This window comes from Bufo bufo, chromosome 1 (genome assembly GCF_905171765.1).
Source record: "Bufo bufo chromosome 1, aBufBuf1.1, whole genome shotgun sequence".
NCBI classification, from domain to species: domain Eukaryota; kingdom Metazoa; phylum Chordata; class Amphibia; order Anura; family Bufonidae; genus Bufo; species Bufo bufo.
In genome coordinates this window covers 572,209,237-572,229,052 of record NC_053389.1, presented here as the reverse complement: position 1 = coordinate 572,229,052, position 19,816 = coordinate 572,209,237, and the positions used below count along the sequence as shown (strand labels likewise).

At 42.7% G+C, this 19,816-nt stretch overlaps 1 protein-coding gene across 2 annotated transcripts in view; it reads right to left on the bottom strand.

The window, feature by feature from the left end:
• The window catches only part of UPF2 (UPF2 regulator of nonsense mediated mRNA decay), a 112,109-nt gene that overhangs the window by 80,423 nt on the left and 11,870 nt on the right, over window positions 1-19,816 (bottom strand). For both annotated transcript variants that reach the window (XM_040413210.1, XM_040413211.1), the window contains exons 2-11: window positions 17,624-17,973; window positions 15,399-16,178; window positions 13,558-13,718; window positions 12,722-12,919; window positions 10,818-10,964; window positions 7,300-7,403; window positions 7,060-7,145; window positions 4,837-4,945; window positions 4,632-4,745; window positions 4,308-4,424 (exon numbers count right to left, since the gene is read on the bottom strand). In XM_040413210.1, coding sequence (XP_040269144.1) covers window positions 4,308-4,424; window positions 4,632-4,745; window positions 4,837-4,945; window positions 7,060-7,145; window positions 7,300-7,403; window positions 10,818-10,964; window positions 12,722-12,919; window positions 13,558-13,718; window positions 15,399-16,178; window positions 17,624-17,955 — 2,148 coding nt within the window. In that variant the 5' untranslated portion in view covers window positions 17,956-17,973. The remainder of the gene's footprint in view (window positions 1-4,307; window positions 4,425-4,631; window positions 4,746-4,836; window positions 4,946-7,059; window positions 7,146-7,299; window positions 7,404-10,817; window positions 10,965-12,721; window positions 12,920-13,557; window positions 13,719-15,398; window positions 16,179-17,623; window positions 17,974-19,816) is intronic.

Sequence of the window (19,816 nt, the reverse complement as noted above, 5' to 3'; positions counted from 1 at the left end):
TGCACTCCTGTACACAGATTTCTCGCCTAGATTTTTTAATCTACTGTATTTCATAATTTGCGATTGATTTTGCCACAAACAATAAAACATATCTCCCCTTCACAACATAGGGTCACAGTGAGGCTATAAAACCACTGGGATCCCCACAACCATGAGAACGGGGGTACTGTGTTTCCCTGTATGAATGGAGCAGCAGTCAAGCAAGAGTGCTTCTGCTCCATTCATCTCTATGGGACTGCAGGAGATAGCAAGTACAGAGCCAGCGGTCCCATAGAGATGAATGGAGCAGCAGCACACATGCCCGGACGTCGCTCCATTCATACAGGGGTATGGGCTTGTTATCAATGGTGGTCCCAGCAGTCAGCCCCAGTCAGTCCCCTATCCGTTTTAATCTTCAGCACAACCCCTTTAAGACTGTAATGACACACAGCTTTGGTAGAAAGGTTTTTGAATAGGGGGTTCTAAGCTTAAAGTACACCTTCAGGGGCAAATTTTTTTATGATGGCATTTTACTCATGCAATAATGAGCTAAAAATCATTTTTTCATTTGGTCTTCATTAAAAATATTCTGCCTTTCTTAAGGGTTGGGAGCCATGGTCCAGGTTTAGAGCCTCTCCCTCGTTCTCGGTTTGGGTGGCTTCTGGGGTTCTCCCTGATTCCCCTCCATAAAAGTGCCTAGTTATTCACTTGCTATGCCTTACGATTTTCTCCCCTCCCCTCTCCCCTCCTCGTGTGTGTCATCTTGTCTCCCCCCTTTTTCTGTCACTGTTTATCTAGAATTATTGGCCTATATATATATCATTTGTTTGAGGCCTTATTAAGCCCTCTTGGGTTTTGATTCCTCTGACTATATGACAGTTGGTTGTTTGCAGTACGGTTACAGTTACATGCTTATACCATGTCCTTGATGCTATACTGCTGTTTGAGATTGCATGACGCACTGTAATTGTATATGTGGTTTCTATACTGCAATTTGTGATCTTTCCTTTATGATCATAAAAGATAATAAAATCTTATTGAACCATAAAAATATTCTGCTGTTTTGTCACAAGGGGCTAACAGTTTTTCTAGCTGTGTGAATACTACATTCACTTGATCACCTAATAACCCTTATCTCTTAAATACTAAAAAGGTCAAACACTTGTCTATGCCACATTCTTATCAGTAAGGCTGGATTCACACGTCCGTAGAACACGGTCCGTGCGATACCGGCCTGGATTTCTTCTGAGTGCAGGAGCGCACGGCGTCATTGGTTGCTATGACGCTGTGCACTTCCTGCTGCCGCCGAAGTACAGTAATACACTGGTATAGATCATACCAGTGTATTACTGTACTGCGGCGGCAGCAGGAAACGCACGGCGTCATAGCAACCAATGACGCTGTGCGCTCCTGCACTCAGAAGAAATCCAGGCCGGTATCACACCGACCGTGTTCCACGGACGTGTGAATCCAGCCTAAGAACTGAGCTATAATGAGTGTTTATAAAGGTCAGAGATCAGAAATAAGGAGCTCCTCAGGTAAGCTGGCTGATCAGAGCAGAATGCAAATCCTGCTACTAGAGCATCTCAGCCATGTACAGAGAAAAAGACTCCACATTTTAATGAAGACCAACTGAAAAAGAATTTAGCTCAAAAGGAGTTTAAAGCAATAATAAAAAAAAAAAAAAAAAAAAAGTTGTCCCCAAAGGTGTTTATTGCCGTTAAAAAAGTTGAGAAATACTGTTCTGGAAACGTCTTACTGAACAAAAACATTGTAAAAAACCTACATTCTTTAGCTAGCCTTGTAAATATCCTGGCTTCTGTACATTTTGACTTGTTTTTAAAAGATAGATAAGGACTCTGGTTAAGCAAGATTATAAGGTCATCACACAGATTCTTCACCGCACGAACAAGTGAATTCCTCAGCAAGAATGCGGTAGAATGTGAAATGTAAAATACATACACAACTAAATACAAGGGTATTCTAGTTAGGCTACGTTCACATCTGTGTTTTTGCTGGATCCATCATGGATCAGCAAAAACGCTTCGGTCATGATAATATGAACGGATCCGTTTGTATTATCTCTAAACTAGTCATGACAAACCCGGGGGGGGAGGGGGGGGGAAAGATAAGTTTTCTTTTATGTCAGAGAAAAACGGATCAGTCTCCGTTAACTTACATTGTGAGTCATGAGGGATCCGTCTTGCTCCGCATCCCATGATGCACTCAAAAACGCAGCTTGATGCGCTTTTGTGTGTCATGGGAACGCGATGAAACTGAAAGGAATGCATTCTGATGCACTCCGTTCCCTTCAGTTCAGTTTTATCCCAATTGACAATGAATGGGTACAAAACAGAAGCGTTTTCCCCTGCTATTGAGATCCTATGACGGATCTCAATTTCGGAAAGGGAAAGCGCAGATGTGAAAGTAGCCTTAGAATGTTATCCCCCTTATCAACTGGAGAGGGGATAACTGTTAGACTGTAATCCTTTGGTCTCCCTCCTCACTTGTGGGGTAACGGTAATTCTGCCTCTTGTATTCAGGGAAAAAATGGAAAAAGACAAATAAAACGAAATGGTAATATATCTGCAAGCAGATATGTCTGTCTCCTATGGGCACCAAGCTAATACTGATTAGCTTCGTGTCTGCAGGAGGGGTATAGCTGGTAGGAAAAGCTAACACTTTTTCTGCTTAGTGTCGCCTCCTAGTGGCCGCAACTAGTGATGGGTGAAGCGGGCTTCTGATGTAGGGCTGAAACGATTCATCGATGTAATTGAGGGGAAAAAATCTTCAATTCAATTTCCCAGTGTATGCTGGGAAGAAGACGCGGTCCGTCTCCTGCGAACTCCATGTCAGCGCTCTGCCAGGAAAGTTAAGTATAAAGTTAGCCGGGGGGGGGGGGGGGGGTTTTGAAGTGGGGACCTGTGATGAAGGGGCACCTGTGATTTGAAGGGGCTGATGGTGCTGGGAGACATGGATGGCAGTGGCATGGAGGGGCTGATGGCGCTGGGTGGGGGACACGGCAATGGATGGCATGGAGGCACTGGGGGAGGTGGACATGGCAATGGATGGCACTGGGGGAGTCGGGGACATGGCATGGAGGGGCTGATCTGATGGCACTGGGGAAGTGGGAGACATGGCAATTGGGCTGGCAATGGATGGCATGGCAGAAGAACAGCCTGCTGGAGAATACAGTTTTGGGTATAGCTGGATACAACCAGCTATATGCTCTCATTGACTATAATGTGGTTCAAGGCCATCTGGCCATATTCCTGCATACATGCTGGGGTATCGTCCAAAGCGGGTTTTTTTTATGTCCGGCCAAAACCCAGATTGAATGCTGTAACAAGGCCGGACCCTATTACAGTCAATCGCTGCAGCAGCTGGCAGTATCCAGCTATACCCTATATGGTACATTCTGGCTGGCTGTTCTTCTGACAGAATGTATATTGCAGCTGTGAAAGAAGCCTTATGTGTGTTCAATTAATTGCTATACCACTGTAAGAAATAAAAATATTGTTTTTATAAAAGCAATACGTTATTTTAAGGAGGTTTTTCTTATTAGAGTACTTGATTAATCATAAAAATAACCGGTAGAATACTCGATTATTAAAATAATTGTTTGCTGCAGCCCTATTTTGATGTTACTTCGTTCATAACTTTGGATTAATACTGTACGGAGATCAGTCTCCGTACAGTATTGAAAAGTACAGGCTCCGATGAGCCAAAGTTAGTTACTCGTGAAGTCGCGCAAAACTTCATTAAATAACTTTGGTAATTGATTATTAAAGTCGAAAAACCACTTTAAAACTTGAAACTGAACTCTGCTTCGGTTCCGACTGGTACTTAAAAAATCAACTATTGAAGTTAATCAACGTAGTCACACACGACTTCGCAAATGACTAACTTTGGCTCATCGGAGCCCATATATTTTAATACTGTACCTAGATTGATCTCATGTAACATCCGAAGCTCACTTCGCTAATCATTAGCGGCAACAACCACACCCATAGACAATCCTGTGTCCCACCAATGACACAAGCAAGAAAGGGGGTGTCTCTTAATATGTGGCATTTAGCTCCAAAATTACTCGACAGTTCTGGTGTAAAATTCTGTCTCAAACAAATCCAATCAACAGTTGGTATAAAGTCAGACAAAAGTGTCTGCCCCCGCAGTGCCCGCACCACATATTATCCAGCCTGAGCCCCTGTGATAAATCTGGTGCAGGTCTAGACAGCCTGTCTAAGTTTATGCCATCTACAGGATTAGTAAATCTGCCCCAATGTGCTGTACCTACGACCCTACAGACAAGTGAGGAATATCATTACCAATAGTACACTGGTTCGCAAGTGGGAATCTGGAGATCGGAATAGAAATCTTCCACAGGTTTCCAGAAGTGTGCAAGCCATTTCAATGTGGTGATGTGAGAAGTCTGACAGCAGCATCTGCGGACATGAATTGTATACAGTTTACAGGGCGCTCAATGGCTATAGTGTCATAGAATTAAAACAATCTAGCAATGTAAAGTACAAAATCAAAATTATGCATTTACCTCTAATTATTATAAATGGGAAGAAATAACTCAGTAATATCTGTTTGCAATCAATATAGAGGGTAGTGGAAGACCACAGAAAAACGTGTTCATAGCAAACCTTTAAACAATGGAGGGTGTCTGTTCTGTTGAACATTTTAAACTTGGCAAGTTCACCGATGAACCTCACAGTCTTGTTCTTGGTTTCGATATTGATCTGATCCTTCTTTCTTACCTAAAATGAGTAGAATATCCCTATTAGCTTATTCTACACAGTGCCATGGAAGGAAAATCGATTTTAATATATGTATAGAATAAACACTTACATGGAATCTAAAATCCCCCTTTAGCATGGAACAAAGATCGTCTGCAACATCTGACATACATGGGTGCAAGGTCGCAACCAATCTTGCGTAAAATGGCAACAAATCCAGTCTGACAAAAAAAAAAATTAAAAAATTAAAAAAGCAGGAAGGAATAGGCAGCAGCACACATCTTCAGCTGACAACATAGAACATTTTAGATATTTTCAGAAAGTATAAACTTGATGGAATACAATTATATCGCTTCCCATTCTTATTGCTTAATTTTAGCAAACATCAGCTACACTGTTTTCCAAATTATGCAAGTGAAATATTTATAGGATTTCAGTAAAATAAGGATTTTGATTTTAGTTTTTAGAATAGGAGGGAGATTTATCAAAATTGGTGCAAAGGAAAACTGGCTTAGTTACCCACAGCAACCAATCAGATTCCACCCATCATTCTCTAAAGGAGCTCTGAAAAAAATAAAGATGGAATCTGATTGGTTGCTATGGGACACTAAACCAGTTGTCCTTTACTGCAGTTTTGATAAATCTCCCCCAACATGTTTGTTTTATTTCTCATATCTTTTTAGATGTCTGGTATCGATCCCACACAGTTTTTTTTTTTAAAAGACTGCCAGGTTAAAAGGAAAGTTATTTAAAGAGATTGTTCCACATTATTAAAGGGGTTGTCTCATCTGAGACATTGGTGACATACTCTAGCGATATGCCACCAATGTCAGACAGGTGTGGCTCCCGCCTCCGAGACCTGTGCCTATCTCCAGAACGGGAGATCTAAAGCCAGCAGAGAGCACCCCCGGTCACCTTCCGTTAATTTCTATGGGACTGCAGAAAACAGAAAATATCTGGAGATAGGTGTGGCTCTCAGAGGTAGAACCCGCACATATTTTACTTTAATGGAACATCCTAGTGATATGCCATCAAACTCTGAGATGACACAATCCCTTTAACCAAGGGAAGGAAGTAAGACTTTTCAGAAGATGAAAAGCGTGAGATAGTTGCTTCCTGGTGTGACGCTCTCCGCTGTGATTGGACTTGGCTTTGCTTTATAGGCAATTCTCTAAAGATGTTGTTAATTGGTACTGGCTGCTTTTATAAGTGGAAGAGAGGCTAAAAAAAACAGAAGATGATTTATGGACATGTATAGGAAGTTGTATTAGTCTCATCATACACTAGACGTACGGGCTTTCATGTCTTGTGTTAGGGTTGTATTAAACTGCATGCTATTAATAACACACCCATCACTGCTTGTCTGCAGCAGGCTGATTACACAGGGCGATGCACAGTGAATGCAGGAGATGTGCTACTGATAATCGGGAATCTTTCATCCTGACGAAAGATGCCTATTAGCCGACAAATTAGCATTTCCTCGTTTATCTGCTGATCGATTATACAGAATAAAATGCACACAAGGATAGAAGAAAGGATCGGCGCACTGCTGCAATGCGTCCAAAAACACCCCTATATGAACAATGCAACCACGGCTCAACAGCTGCTGACAGGATCGTGTGGTGCTCAGCCAGGAGCTCAAGCAGACTCTTTGTGAAGATAATGTGGTAGATAGAGAAGATTGCGGCACTCACCACTGTCATGCGAAAATCTTCAATGCTTTATTAATTCGTATACCATGAAGGTTGGCAGGCTGGGGAGCGGGTATGCCCTTCACTGCTGGCCACCGACCAGCAGAGAAGGGCATACCCACTCCCCAGCCTGCCAACCTTCATGTTATACGAATTAATAAAGCATTGAAGATCGATTATACAGGCCAAATATCGTAGAATGATGCGGTCTAATACTGACCTTATAGAATAGCTAAAGTGTAGTGCAGGATAGGTCATCAACGTTTGATCAGTGGAGGTCTGAGTGTCACATCCCTTTCATTGATTACTTAAGTGCAGAAGCTCTTCCCTAAGGCTGGCTGTGCCTGGTAGTGCAACTTGTTCCATTCACTGGAATATAATGTGCTGCAGCGTTAGGCACAGCCACCCCTTCATTCTCCTGACCCGCAGGGTTCCCAGAGGTCAGACTGCCACAATCCAACACTGATGGCCTATCCTGAGGAAATGTGCTTGAGGGAATTCTAAGGGGGAAAAAAAGCTGATATTTATGGATAGCCACCTTCAATTATGGACCCTATGGCATTTACTGTGCAAAATGTCACTGTGTAGCCTTTGCCTAGTAGACATTGTTATAGACAATCACGGTCATTTTTTTATTTCATTACCTTTGTCTAGGAACAATGAATAGTGCTCTAACCAGCTTCCTTCTATTTGCCTTTGTATTCATATTCATGCAGAAATCCATGGCAGCCTAAAATTCACAAAAAGTACATTAAAATAGGAAAACATAACAGCAGCTTTTTAAACTACAGTGTATTAGAGTGAATGTCTGAATGAACGATAATATACATATTTTATACATAAATCTTTATTGCATTTTTCCCATTAAAAATGTTGATAAGTACCTTGTCTATAAGATCACGATTAACACAGTTTGGCAGCTGCTGAATAAAAGCATCAACTATAAGCTTTAGATGGGACCCAGTGCTCGCTTCTTCATCTTCTTGTTCTGTAAAATACACAAATGACTAAGTAGGGACCATGTAAATGGAAATTTATAAGAGGAAGGAATATCCATTTGTCATTAATGTAAAAGAGATACAATAAGTTGCTGCCTAGCTGTGCTCTTCTAGCGTACAAGTTACCGTACTTGGCAGTGGCGAGAGTGCCATAAAAATCTGTATTGCTGTCACAGGGGATGCTGAAGACATGCTGGGACAACTTTACTGTCATGGTACCTAATGCCTCATTCACATGTCAGTGATTTCCATCAGTGATTGTGTGCCAAAACCAGGATTGGAGTAGAAGGGCTCATGCACACAAACGCATTTTTTCCCCGTGCCCGGAAATGACTCAGAGTGTACATTCCGTGTCCGTATGGCCGTTCTGTAATACAGACAAGTATAGGACTGTTCTATTAGGGGCAGGAAGTTCCGTCCTGCAAAATGCGGAATGCACATGGCCGGTATCCGTGTTCTGAGGTTCCAGGTTCGTGTGCATGAGCAATAAAGATCTGCATTTAGAGCCGCACCTGGTTTTAGCTCAAAATTACTGATGGAAGTCACTGACCAAATACTGACTGTGTGAATAAGGCATAATTTGGACAACAGAGACAAGGTTCAAATGGATATATGGGCAGTAAAAAAATGTGAGTAAATTTTTTTTTTCCTACTAAGAAAGCTCTTTCAAAATTCTGTGTCTCAGAGTTAGGCCTCTTTCACACGACAGTATGTCTTTTTCAGTGTTTTGCGGTCCGTTTTAAACGGATCCGTTGTTCCGTTTTTTGTTTCCGTTGTGTTTCCGTTTCCGTTCTTCCGTATGGCAAATACAGTATACAGTAATTTCATAGCAAAAATTGGGCTGGGCATAACATTTTCAATAGATGGATCCGCAAAAAACGGAACGGATACGGAAGACATACGGATGCACTTCCGTATGCATTCCGTTTTTTTGCGGACCCATAGACTTTAATGGAGCAACGGAACGTGATTTGCGGCCAAATATAGGACATGTTCTATATTTAAACGGAACGGAAAAACGGAAACGGAATGCATACGGAACACATTCAGTTTTTTTTGCGGAACCATTGAAATCAATGGTTCCGTATACGGACCGCAAAAAACGGCCCGCAAAACGGAAAAAAAAAAACGGCCGTGTGAAAGAGGCCTTATTTTGTACATTTTTACAAAAAAAACAAACCAAAAAAAAAACACACCCTTCCCCACCAGTGCCATACATGTGCCTGCTCTCACGTGCAGCAGGCACCATATCCGCCTGGTGCCTGCTGTTTCATACAGCAGACACAGACACCTGCAACTAAAGTCCGTAATTGCCGATAACAGACTTAACACTTCAGATACCGTGCTTAAAGGGCTTCTGTCACCCCACTAAACAGTTTTTTTTTTTTTTTTGGTTACTTATAATCCCTATACTGCGATTTATGCATACATACTGCAATTAATCATTTTGGTTCAGCAGATTCTGTTAAAAACGTACTTTTAAAATATGCAAATTACCTTTCTACCAGCAAGTAGGGCGGCTACTTGCTGGTAGCAGCCGCATCCTCCTATCCTAATGACGCCCCCTCCGCATGTTGATTGACAGGGCCAGCAGACGGGATCGTCCTCTGGCTGGTCCTGTCTGCTATCAAGATCTCGCGTCCTCCTCTCAGTGCGCCTGCGCCGACTGAAGACAGGTACGGCGCAGGCGCCAGATTTTGAATGCAAACAGGGACAGCAGAGAAAGATCCCGTCCGCTGGCCCTGTCAATCAGCATGCGGAGGGGGCGTCTTTAGGATAGGAGGATGCGGCTGTTACCAGCAAGTAGCCGCCCTACTTGCTGGTAGCAAGGTAATTTGCATATTTTAAAAGTACGTTTTTAACAGAATCTGCTGAACCAAAATGATTAATTACAGTATGTATGCATAAATCGCAGGTCTTGCGACTCTGTTGTCCCTGTTGAAAAAAGGAAAAAAGTTGAAAATAATAAAAAGAGAAAAAATAAAATCTTTAGCAAAGACAGCTCTGCAGTGCAGAGAGTGTCTTGCCTCCTTGACACTAAGCAAAAAACTGGTAGTCTCTCTCTCCAGGCTGAGGGTATAGCTGCTGGAGGAGGGGCTTAACAGTCTTTCACTTAGTGTCACGCCTCCTATGGAGATGAGCTATACCCAAGGTTTCCTGTGTCCCCCAAGGAATTGGGCGAGAAAAAAAAAAAATATGTAAATATAAAAATTCTAATCACCCCCCTTGCCCCAAAATGTAAATAAAATATAAACAAGAAAAAAAATATATAATTGGTATCGCCGAGTGCAAACCCATTAAAACCTTTGTGGAATTGCGTTCTTTTTTTCCAATTTCACCCCATTTGGAATTTTTTTACAGCTCCCCACTACATTATATGCATTATTAAATGTTCGCATTAGAAAGCACATGTCTTGCAATAAACAAGGCCTCATACAGCTATGTAAACAGAAAAATACAAAAAAATAAAATAAAATGATAGCACCAGAAAGGCAGAGAGTGAAAAACAAAAAACCCTCCAAGACTGAAAGGGCTAAACCATATAAGAATTTGATTTCCATTAAATAAACTGTGACGTTGCATTGGTACTGCATTGTAAAACCATATCATCATCCACCACAAAACGTTCCTGCAGACCTGGCACTACTGGTTAGTGTACCAAGAACCCATGGAATAAAAATCAGTACTGGGCTAGCGATGCATTCTTCTTTCTTTCTTCCTGTCTCTTTCCTCATTCTCTCTTCTTCCTTCTCTTTGCTCTTATAACTAGTATTTCAAAGGTCCTGCATGTATCTCAGGTATCTACCTGCTTTTTCAGTACTACTGTTGGGCATATATGATCATATTCTTTGTGGTACAAATGGCTTTTCACAAACTCTTATATTCTAGGGGTTGCTCTTTCTTTCACACAGGCCAGTCATGAACTGCATACAAAGAGGGCAGTGACACAAGGCCCCAATCTACCATGTGCCATTATAGAAAAGTCCTGGCTTTGTCATACATAGTTCATGTATAAAGAACATGACAAATCTAGGTCGGGGGAGACAGTAACTTGGAATGGGCTACTAGTTGCTCTCAGCAGAACAGTGCTATATGTTCTGTACTGTTCACCTGAGCCACGATGAGCTGCTCCTCTAGGCACCAGGTGAGGTTGGCTGCATTTTACACAGTGTGTATTACACAGGTCCACGAAGAAGTTCCTGTCTGCTACATGGTCCAGATCCTGATGCTCTTTTTTACGACATGAGGGTTTGTTTTATCTGCACAACAATTGTCATTCATTTTGTAACTTTAGGGCTCACTATATTTTTGTGCTTGCCAACAGTTGCATGATTTGGCCCAGGCATAGGCTAGCAGATTTTATGCTGGCCTGCTGTTTATTCCACTCTCCACAACCAGCTTACCTTGTTCATCAAGCAGTTTCTTTGTAAGGTCTTCTGCTTCCTCAACTCCTTCTAGCTCCATGGCATCATCATTTATATCCAAATTTTCCAGTTCCAATTCTAGTTCTTCTGTTGTGGAGACATCTCTTTCTTTACAGTCTTTGGAATCTGACGACAGCAAGCATAAAGATTATTTTAAAAAGAACATATAAAAAAGCTAGGATCAGAGCTAAGGGTGGTACATCAGAAGTCTTTGAGCTGGGTAGAGGTACACGTCAGGGATGCCCGCTGTCCCCCCTTCTATTTGCCATTGCAATTGAGCCACTTGCATGCCTACTCCGATCTTCGGATAGAATAGTGGGATTCCCCATGGGAGCCAGAGAGGAACGCGTGTCTCTGTACGCAGACGACATGCTCATATGTGGGAGATGTGGAAAGGTCTTTGTGCCCCATAATGTCCCTTATACAGGATTTTGGAGACAAGTCTGGTCTCCGCATAAATTGGAACAAGTCTGTTCTATTCCCGTTGGACGCGATCCCCGCTGGCCTCTCCCTCATGTCCACCCAGCTGCAGAATGCGCACAACTTCAAGTATTTGGGAATATTGGTTTCATCAAACATTGGGCATTACGTGAAAAATAAAATAGATCCACTCCTGAACAAAATGTCAGAAAAGATCAATGCGTGGTGTAAACGACCAATGTCTGAAATAGGTAGGAGTAATCTCCTTAAAATGGTTCTTATGCATGTTCTACATAACTCCCCTATGTGGATTCCACAACGGATCTTTTTTAGAATACGAAGGCTGTTTAGAAGCCTGTTATGGCGTAACAAATGAGCCAGGATCCGGTTGAGGACTTTACGGAGAGGGATAGATGCAGGGGGCACTGCACCACCAATGATTATAATACTTTAAGGGTGGGGGGGGGGCACCAATGAATATCGTTTATGCTTAACAGAAACGCAGGCTGCCATGCAGGTGCCGGACATAGAGGCTGGGTGCCGGGTATCCCCTCCTCCTCCCTGCTATCAGCCCATTGGTGGCAGCGGCAGTACAGGGGGGAGGGGCTGCCTCCTTCTCCCCTGTGTTGTTGAGAACATGGCACGTGCTGAGAGCAGTGCGTGCCATGTCAGTAATGTGAAAGCGGCAGAGGTCTAGGCGCAAATGGCGACAAGACTACAAAGTCTTGTCGCCATTTAGCAATTCTAGGTCGCATTTGCAATTTGGTCGCCATATGGAGCCCTGTTGGAGCTTCTAAAGGGCGTATGCTTGGAACCTAATTCACAGCAGCCTATGGCTGGCCACCCCAAGGTACTTAAGGCACCTTCCCCCATGGGAGAGTGCTTAAGAAATAAGTTGTCTACCTTGCTTGTTTCTGCAAAAGCTTGCTCTATCCGTTTGTCTGCCCGATTCTAGTGTTTTGATCCTCCGCTACCTAACCTGACCTCCATACTGACCCTTTGTTGCATGCCCAGACCGTGTATGTTTTATCAATTGGTCGAACTCTGCCTCCCCCAACCTCAGCCTGTTCGGGACTATGGTTTTGCCTAAACCCTCAGTGCACCAGTGTCTGACTCCTGTGGGTCATCTGTCGATCACACAGATTCTATTCAAGGAGGTAGTGGTCTGGTGGTCCCCCTGCACAGGGGTTAAAGGTCAAATACCAGGGGACTTCCAGGAGAGTGTCTTTAAGCCAAAGCCAAATCTTTTGGTCGATACAGTGGTTTCACACCTACGGCTGTAACACCAGAATTCCTCTCCCTTCATGTGTAAACGTCTACAATATTACTGAGCTGTTTGATTGAGAGGTATAAAACATATATTATGTTTCAGAATTATATATGCAGTAATGGCACTTGTTCTATGCCCAGTATGCACACAACAGAATGCCAACCATTGTCTGCGAACAGTCATGGTGGTTTACCTTTTATATCATCCTTGCCACTGTCCTTGGCTTGGGTACTTTTTTCATTGTCCTTAAACAAAATAGCAGGGACAAAAGCTTTCAGATCTATCATGTTCTCATAGAAGTTTCGGGCATCTTCATCTTCCCAGATGCCTCCTTCTAAATCATAATCGCCAGACTTCCCAGGTGTGAATATGTCAATGCCAGGTCCATGTTCTGAAAAACAGGTCATACAAGCACAAGGTATTAATACTGGAAGATGCAGAACATCTCCCTAAAACAAACTAAAGCATGTACCAGATTCTTCCGTCCTTGATGCTACCATACATACATATTCTTTGCATCACAAACCACTTTTTGTTTTATTTATTTTAAAGATTATCTAAAGAGAATGTTTTCCACAGACGTTTTAAGCTTGTACAGTATACGTCATCACCTTTAACTAGTGTAAACTTACTTCCTAATTTTTCTACATGTATTGTGTAAGGCTCTGTCCACACTGCTGCTGTATTCTGTTCTATCGCATTAAAAAAGCGACAGTGACCTGACAGATCCCACTAACAGCCAACAGGATCCATTTGAAAATTGATGAATCAATAGCCATAATGTCTCTGTTAAGAATAGCAGCTATGAGCACAGTGTGAACAAAGCCTGAGTAAAATCATAATGTCTACCAAATCAAAGCCACTGTCAGAGGCTGAATTTCCCCAATGAGGTCAGTGAACTATTACAAGATGGTCTAAAGTCTTGAAGGGCTGATGACCTTGCTTCTTAGGCCTGAGAGACCCACTTTACTACGCTGCACAGCCTGTAAATGACGAAGCTTGTGCATACTGTATAGGCATCACAAATACCTTCTGGCACAGGTTTGTCTTGAGGAAGTTCAGGCAGATTTTCATCTAGAAGATCAGCAAGAGACTGCGAGTTGGCCAATAATTTCTGATAGCATGTTGCAAATTCCTCATATTGCTTGTGCCGGTCTTCACTCAATTCTCCCTTTGTATGGAGGATGCGTCTGCCAAAAAACAAAAACTGCATCGTTAAGAAATTTGACTGGAAGGAGACAAGAAAATGGATACACACAATATTATTTGGAGATACTTTTAAAAAGGACCTGTACCCTCTCCTGACATTATATACTGGTACTTTTAATATTGCATTATTTAATTCTTGCTAGTGGCATGATTTTTTTCACCTTGCGGCAGGCGCTCTTACATCTTTTGTCCACCAGGTGTCCCTGCTGTTCCAAATTTCCATCTTTTGTGTGTGGTACTTTATAATGCGTTTTTATAGTAATTGATTAATAAGGATTTTTTGATTTATAATTGGTCTACATGATTGCTTTGGATCTGTGCTCAGGCATGTAGCCAACTATTCTAGGTCAGCGATTTTTCAAATGCTCGTAATAGTTGTGTTGTTCCTTTGAAACTATCTCGAGGACGCGGTTGGTCTCACGTTGCAGCTAGTGGAGAGGTAGACATGCATGAGCTGCTCTCTCCATTCACTTTATTTCACAAAATAGAGTTAAGTCCGTTTCATACAAGCGTGTGTCAGCGTGATTCTCCTTTCTGGACACTGCTTGTTTTGCAGGAGCTCACGGCATTATACAGAGTTATAATGCTATGTGCCTCTGCATGATCTTACTGCTACAGAATCAGTCTGACAGCTTCATGTCCTTTATGAAACAGACCATAGAGTACTCTGCTATTCCTGGAAGTCACAAAGTGAATGCAAAAAGGAATGCAAGTGTGCCTATTTTTCCATTCACGCTGGTGTGAGATGGAGTCTGTGTTCTTGAAATACAAGAAGGCCCCAGAAGTCGGACCCACAGCCATCAGACATCTATGGCATATCCTGTGGATATACCAAACTGTCCAGATGGGATAACTGCTTTAGGCTACATGCACACGACCGTTGTGTGTTTTGCTGTCCGCATATCGCGGATCCACAAAACAGGGATGGCGTCCGTGTGCGTTCCGCAATTTGCGGAACGGCACGGACAGCCATTAATATAACTGCCTATTCTTGTCCGCAAGGACAGGTTATATTTTTTTTGCGGACCACGGAATGGAGCAACGGATGCAGACAGCACACGGAGTGCTGTCCATATCTTTTGCGGCCCCATTGAAGTGAATGAGTCCGCATCCGAGCCACCAAAACTGCGCCTCAGATGTGGACCAAAACAACGGCCATGTGCATGAGGCCTTAAAGTGATTTTCTGGGATTTTACATTGATGGTCAATTTGTGACTGGTGGGGGTCCTACCCCCAGGTCACCCACTGATTGCCCAGGTCCTATAAAGGGGTATTCTCATCGATAGGAGATCCACCAGGTGCAGATCCCACCTCTGTAACCTTCACTTATCACAAGAACAGGGCCCCAATGTGAATGGAGAGCAAGCTATACATGCACGGCCACACCTCCAATCACTAGGGGACTTCTGAAACCCATGACGGCGTTTGTGCTGTGTGCTCTCTGTTCACTGTGAGGACCCGTTCTTGAGACCAGAGTAGAGGTGGGACCAGCACCAATTGGACATGTATGGTATATGCTATCGATATGTCTTAAACGTACCAGGTGGGACAACCCCTTTAAATCCCAGTTTCACCTTACAACGGTTAGTTAATTCGGAATAATAGTTTGAAATGACAACCATACAAAAGTGAAATGAACCATCCTGGAGCCTCAGTCTCACCTGTTCTGCCTCTCTATGTTCTGCAGCTCTCGGTGGTCCCTCTTTAGGTGTTTTGTTAGAGATGTGAAGTATTCCTTCAGCAAGTTCTGAAAAGGCTGCTGCTTCTCAGGACTAATAATCTCACTAGGTGGGAAGTTTAGATTAAATTTCTCAGATGCAAACTTAACCTTTCTTGGAACCAAGCCAGCAATATCATCCCCACAGTGACGACAAAAGCTGATAACTACAGAAACGTGAGTGTGGGACTCCCGATCAGCATTTATGATGTTCTTCAGTTGTTCATAGATCAATGAGAGACCTTCTTTGTCAGTGAAAATGCCAATTATGGTTAGTTCAGCAATGAAGCGCAAATCTGTTCTAAGCTTAGTAATGTTTGGGGTTTTATCTTCTTTGCGGGCTTCAAAATGTTTCTTCCAAACCTGAAGCAGAGACTGGGCAAAATCTGCATATCGCTGGTGGAAGAGAGAACACAAGTGGACAGCACAGTTAACATCAGAGATTTTCAGCTTTGCTTCAACTATTGAAGCTGCGGCTTCTGCAATGTACTTGCTTAGGTTAAGGCCATTAAAATCATGGGACAAAGAATCTCTCTGCTGCTCAGTTATGGTTTTAAGTTTCTTCACAAAGGCCGTGTTTTTCTTGAGGCTAGAATCCAGCTTGCTGAAAAAGTGTTCTTCAGGGCGATGTTCAGAAGCATTCTGATTTTTGCTGCGGAGCTCTTTTCTGGCCTGATGTCTCTCCCAGGATTCCTGGTGCAGCTGATGCGCTTCTTCTTTCTCTCTGTACAAAAAGAAATAAAAATATAATTGCATTAAGTTGACCAAACTATAATAATGCTCCATGGAGATAACCTGTCTTCCAAACTCAATGTGCATGCAAGAAAAAAATGCATCCTTAGGCTACATGCACATGTGAATGAACTTAATGCAGGTTTTCCTCAATGAATACAAGGCAATATCTGCATGTGTTAGGCTATTTGTACACGACGACATTCGTCGCGCGACAATTTTTATAATGGCAGTCTATGGTGTCGCACTGCAACATGCAACATGCTGCGACGCAACAGTCGCAGAAAATCCATTCGAGATGGATTTTTTTGCGACTGTTGCGTCGCAGTATGTTGCAGTGCGACACCATAGACTGCCATTATAAAAATTGTCGCGCGACATTAGTGCAACAAAATGTTGCGCTACAAATGTTGCAGTGTAGTTGTGCCCTATTTGTCGCGCGACATATGTCGTCATGTAGACGTAGCCTTACTGATCTCACCCTATGTATTGCAAACCTTGAAATCCGCAATAAAAATCCAAAAGGAAGAATTGACATGATGTGGACTTCAATATCTGCACCTCAGGTCAATTTATGTGCAAAAAAAAAAAGGGTTTGCAATGTGTAGATTACATTTTTGGAATCTCATCTACTTAGCTGGTACTGCATTACACTGGGGATTTACTGCATGCAAATTCGTGTGGCAAACGCGTACATAATACACAACTCGTGCATGAGGCCTCAAGCTTCTTCTATGTAGGTGATATCTCTTTAAAGGGTTTTCTTGGTTAAACAACATTGAAGACCTAATCCTTAGTATAGGTCATTAATATCAGATAAGTGGGAGTCCGAGTCTCGGCACCCCTGCCAATCAGTTGTTTGATGGGGCCATGGCACTTGGGTGAGCGCTGCAGCCCCTTTAATGTACACCATCTACCACCCTATTCACGCACGTGAACAGGACAAAGCTTCGATACCCTGCACAGCCATTACTGAGTAGAAGCCGTGCAGGGTAGACAGCGCAGAGGCTACAGCACTCTGCCCCCTTCAAGCAGCTGATAAGCAGGGTGCAGAGAGTCAACTCACCAGCAATCTAATATTGATGGCCTCCTTTAAGGATAAGTCAAATATGGTTGAATTACAAGATACCTGAACTAAAAGATTTTTTTAACATTAAGAAAAAACACGGGGCAATATTTACTATTGGGAATGTGCCAGAATTCTGGCAAATAGTGCACAGGTCATATCTATTTATCAACTGTTGTAGGCATTTTTTTTGCCATGATTTACAAGGGGAGGCAAAGGGGTATTGGTTTAATATCTGCCAGAATTCAGCACGATTCTGGCACTTCTAGACTAGACTAAAAGTATGTTAGATTGATCACCCAGCATCAGCCACTGGGATAATCTGGTGCATTTCTAGACTTGTTTTAGTAAATCTGCCGCCATGTACTTACTTTATCAGGGCAGCAGCCTCTTCTTGATGACTCTGCTCTTCTTCTCGCTTTTTTTTCTCCTCCTCTTGAGCAAGTTTTTCCTCCTCCATAGTTTTTGCAGAATCCTCCTCCTCCTTCTTCTTACTATCCTTTTCGTCCTTCTTGCGTTTTTCCTCTTCCACTTTTTTCTTCTTCTCTTCTGTCAGCCTTGATGGGTCTCTCTTGCTTCCCGACTTGACATCATCTTTAGCTCGCTCCCTGCCACCTGCTGCCCGTTTGTCGGCACAGTCTTTGGAAAGACCTGCAGAATCTCTCTCTTCCATGTTTGATTGATTTTTACGTTCTGCTGGCATTATCTATCTCAAGGGAACCTTCAAAGAGGGGAAGAGAAATCAAACAGATTTGCTTTGTTATAATTCACACTGCTTCATAAATACATCATAATGTATGTCGTAAAAAAAGACGGCTAAGTCATCGGACATTGTTCCAAAAAATATATTGTATGTTAGCAACATATAGAAAGCTGGCCATAGTTTTTAGAGAACAATGTAACATATAAGGGTGCTGCACAAGTGTAGCTGGGAAATAGGCATGCTGTATATATACACACTCGATCCTTTGTGATCTAATGAAGGGTCTGTCGGCAGATTATCGCACAGTATATTCGGATCGGTCGAGAGCACGCGTTTGAGGGGGAAAATTACCAGAGCCATTCCACTTACTAATGCTCCTCATCACATGAACACCTCATTTACAAAGAACAGATTTGCATCCGTAGTATAAAGCCCAAACCAGGAGTGGATCCCAAGCAGAGCTCCTGGGCATCCACTCCTGAACGTGGCTGAAAAAGGCTGATGCAATCCACTGATCAAATATGTAAGTGTAAATGACGCGAAATGCAGGTCTAATGACCTGAACTAAAGGCATCATAGATCCCCAAGATACGGTTTGTTAGGGTCGCTAAACTCGTGGTCAGAATTTGGATGCTAAAACGCGTCTACATTTTGGTAATCTGAATACAGCCTAGCACTACACTTTAGGCATCAGTCAGATGTCATACGGTCATAGGAGGTAGTTTCTTCCCACCCACACACAGCAGGAACACACTGATCAGTACCTATCACTACTTGTGTTGAGTGAATTTCAGTGAACATTTGATTCGCCGCAAAGCTAAATTTCCTCATGCTTCGTGGTAGCAAATCTATTTAACCTGAATGGTGGTAAAGAACAAAAAAAAAAAAAAAAATGACCTCATCCATTTGATCGCGACGAGCCGACCGCCACCATCTTGATTAAAGATCTTGCACGAAATTACTACGCTGGCCGACGTGATGACGTCATCACGGGTCACATAAGATTTCGCACTAGATCTTCAATCAAGATGGAGGCGGCCGGCTCGTCACAATCAAATGGATGAGGCAAGTATGATTATTTTTTGTTTTGTTTATTTAACACTCTGTTATTGCTGTGAGATGCCTTGATTAGCTATGAACGCGGCATCTGAGGGGTACAATGACTGGGAGCAGCGCAAGCGCAGCTCCCGGCCATCGCACCCAATACTTACAAACAAATACGCTTCATGACAAAGTAATTCATCACAAAGCTATTTTTTGGGGTAAAATTTGGTGAAGCAGCCGGATCGAATTTTACAATACTTTACTCATCACTACAAACACGCTTTGGACTTGTCATGGAGACATTTAATCACATGGCTGCTAAGAGTCCATAAATTTATTGAAGGAGCGCAAATAAAAAACATTTGCAGTCTGTACAAAAAAAATTAAAAAAAATTCTGCTGGGAGGGGAGTGGAGGGAGGACGATAAAGTAGCAGCTGACACAGGTTCCCTTCCCACTGCTCTGGTTCTGACTGGGTGTGTGTGGGACTGAGCTTCATCTTCCAGCAGCCAATGGAAGGCGATGGGTGGACAGGGATCGGTAAGCAAGCTAACTGAAGCTCCTACGAGGTAAACAGGCTCAATGATAGGACCACAGCAAAGAAAAACCATGGGGGTCATTTATCAAACTGGTGTAAATAGAACTGGCTTAATTGCCCATAGCAACCAATCAGCTTCCTCCTTTCATTTTCCAAAGGAGCTGTCCAAAATTAAAGGTGGAAGCTGATTGGTTGCTATGGGCAACTAAGCCAGTTCTACTTTACACCAGTTTGATAAATGACCCTCCCGTGTCTTTTGCCACAATTTGTCCACTGAAAG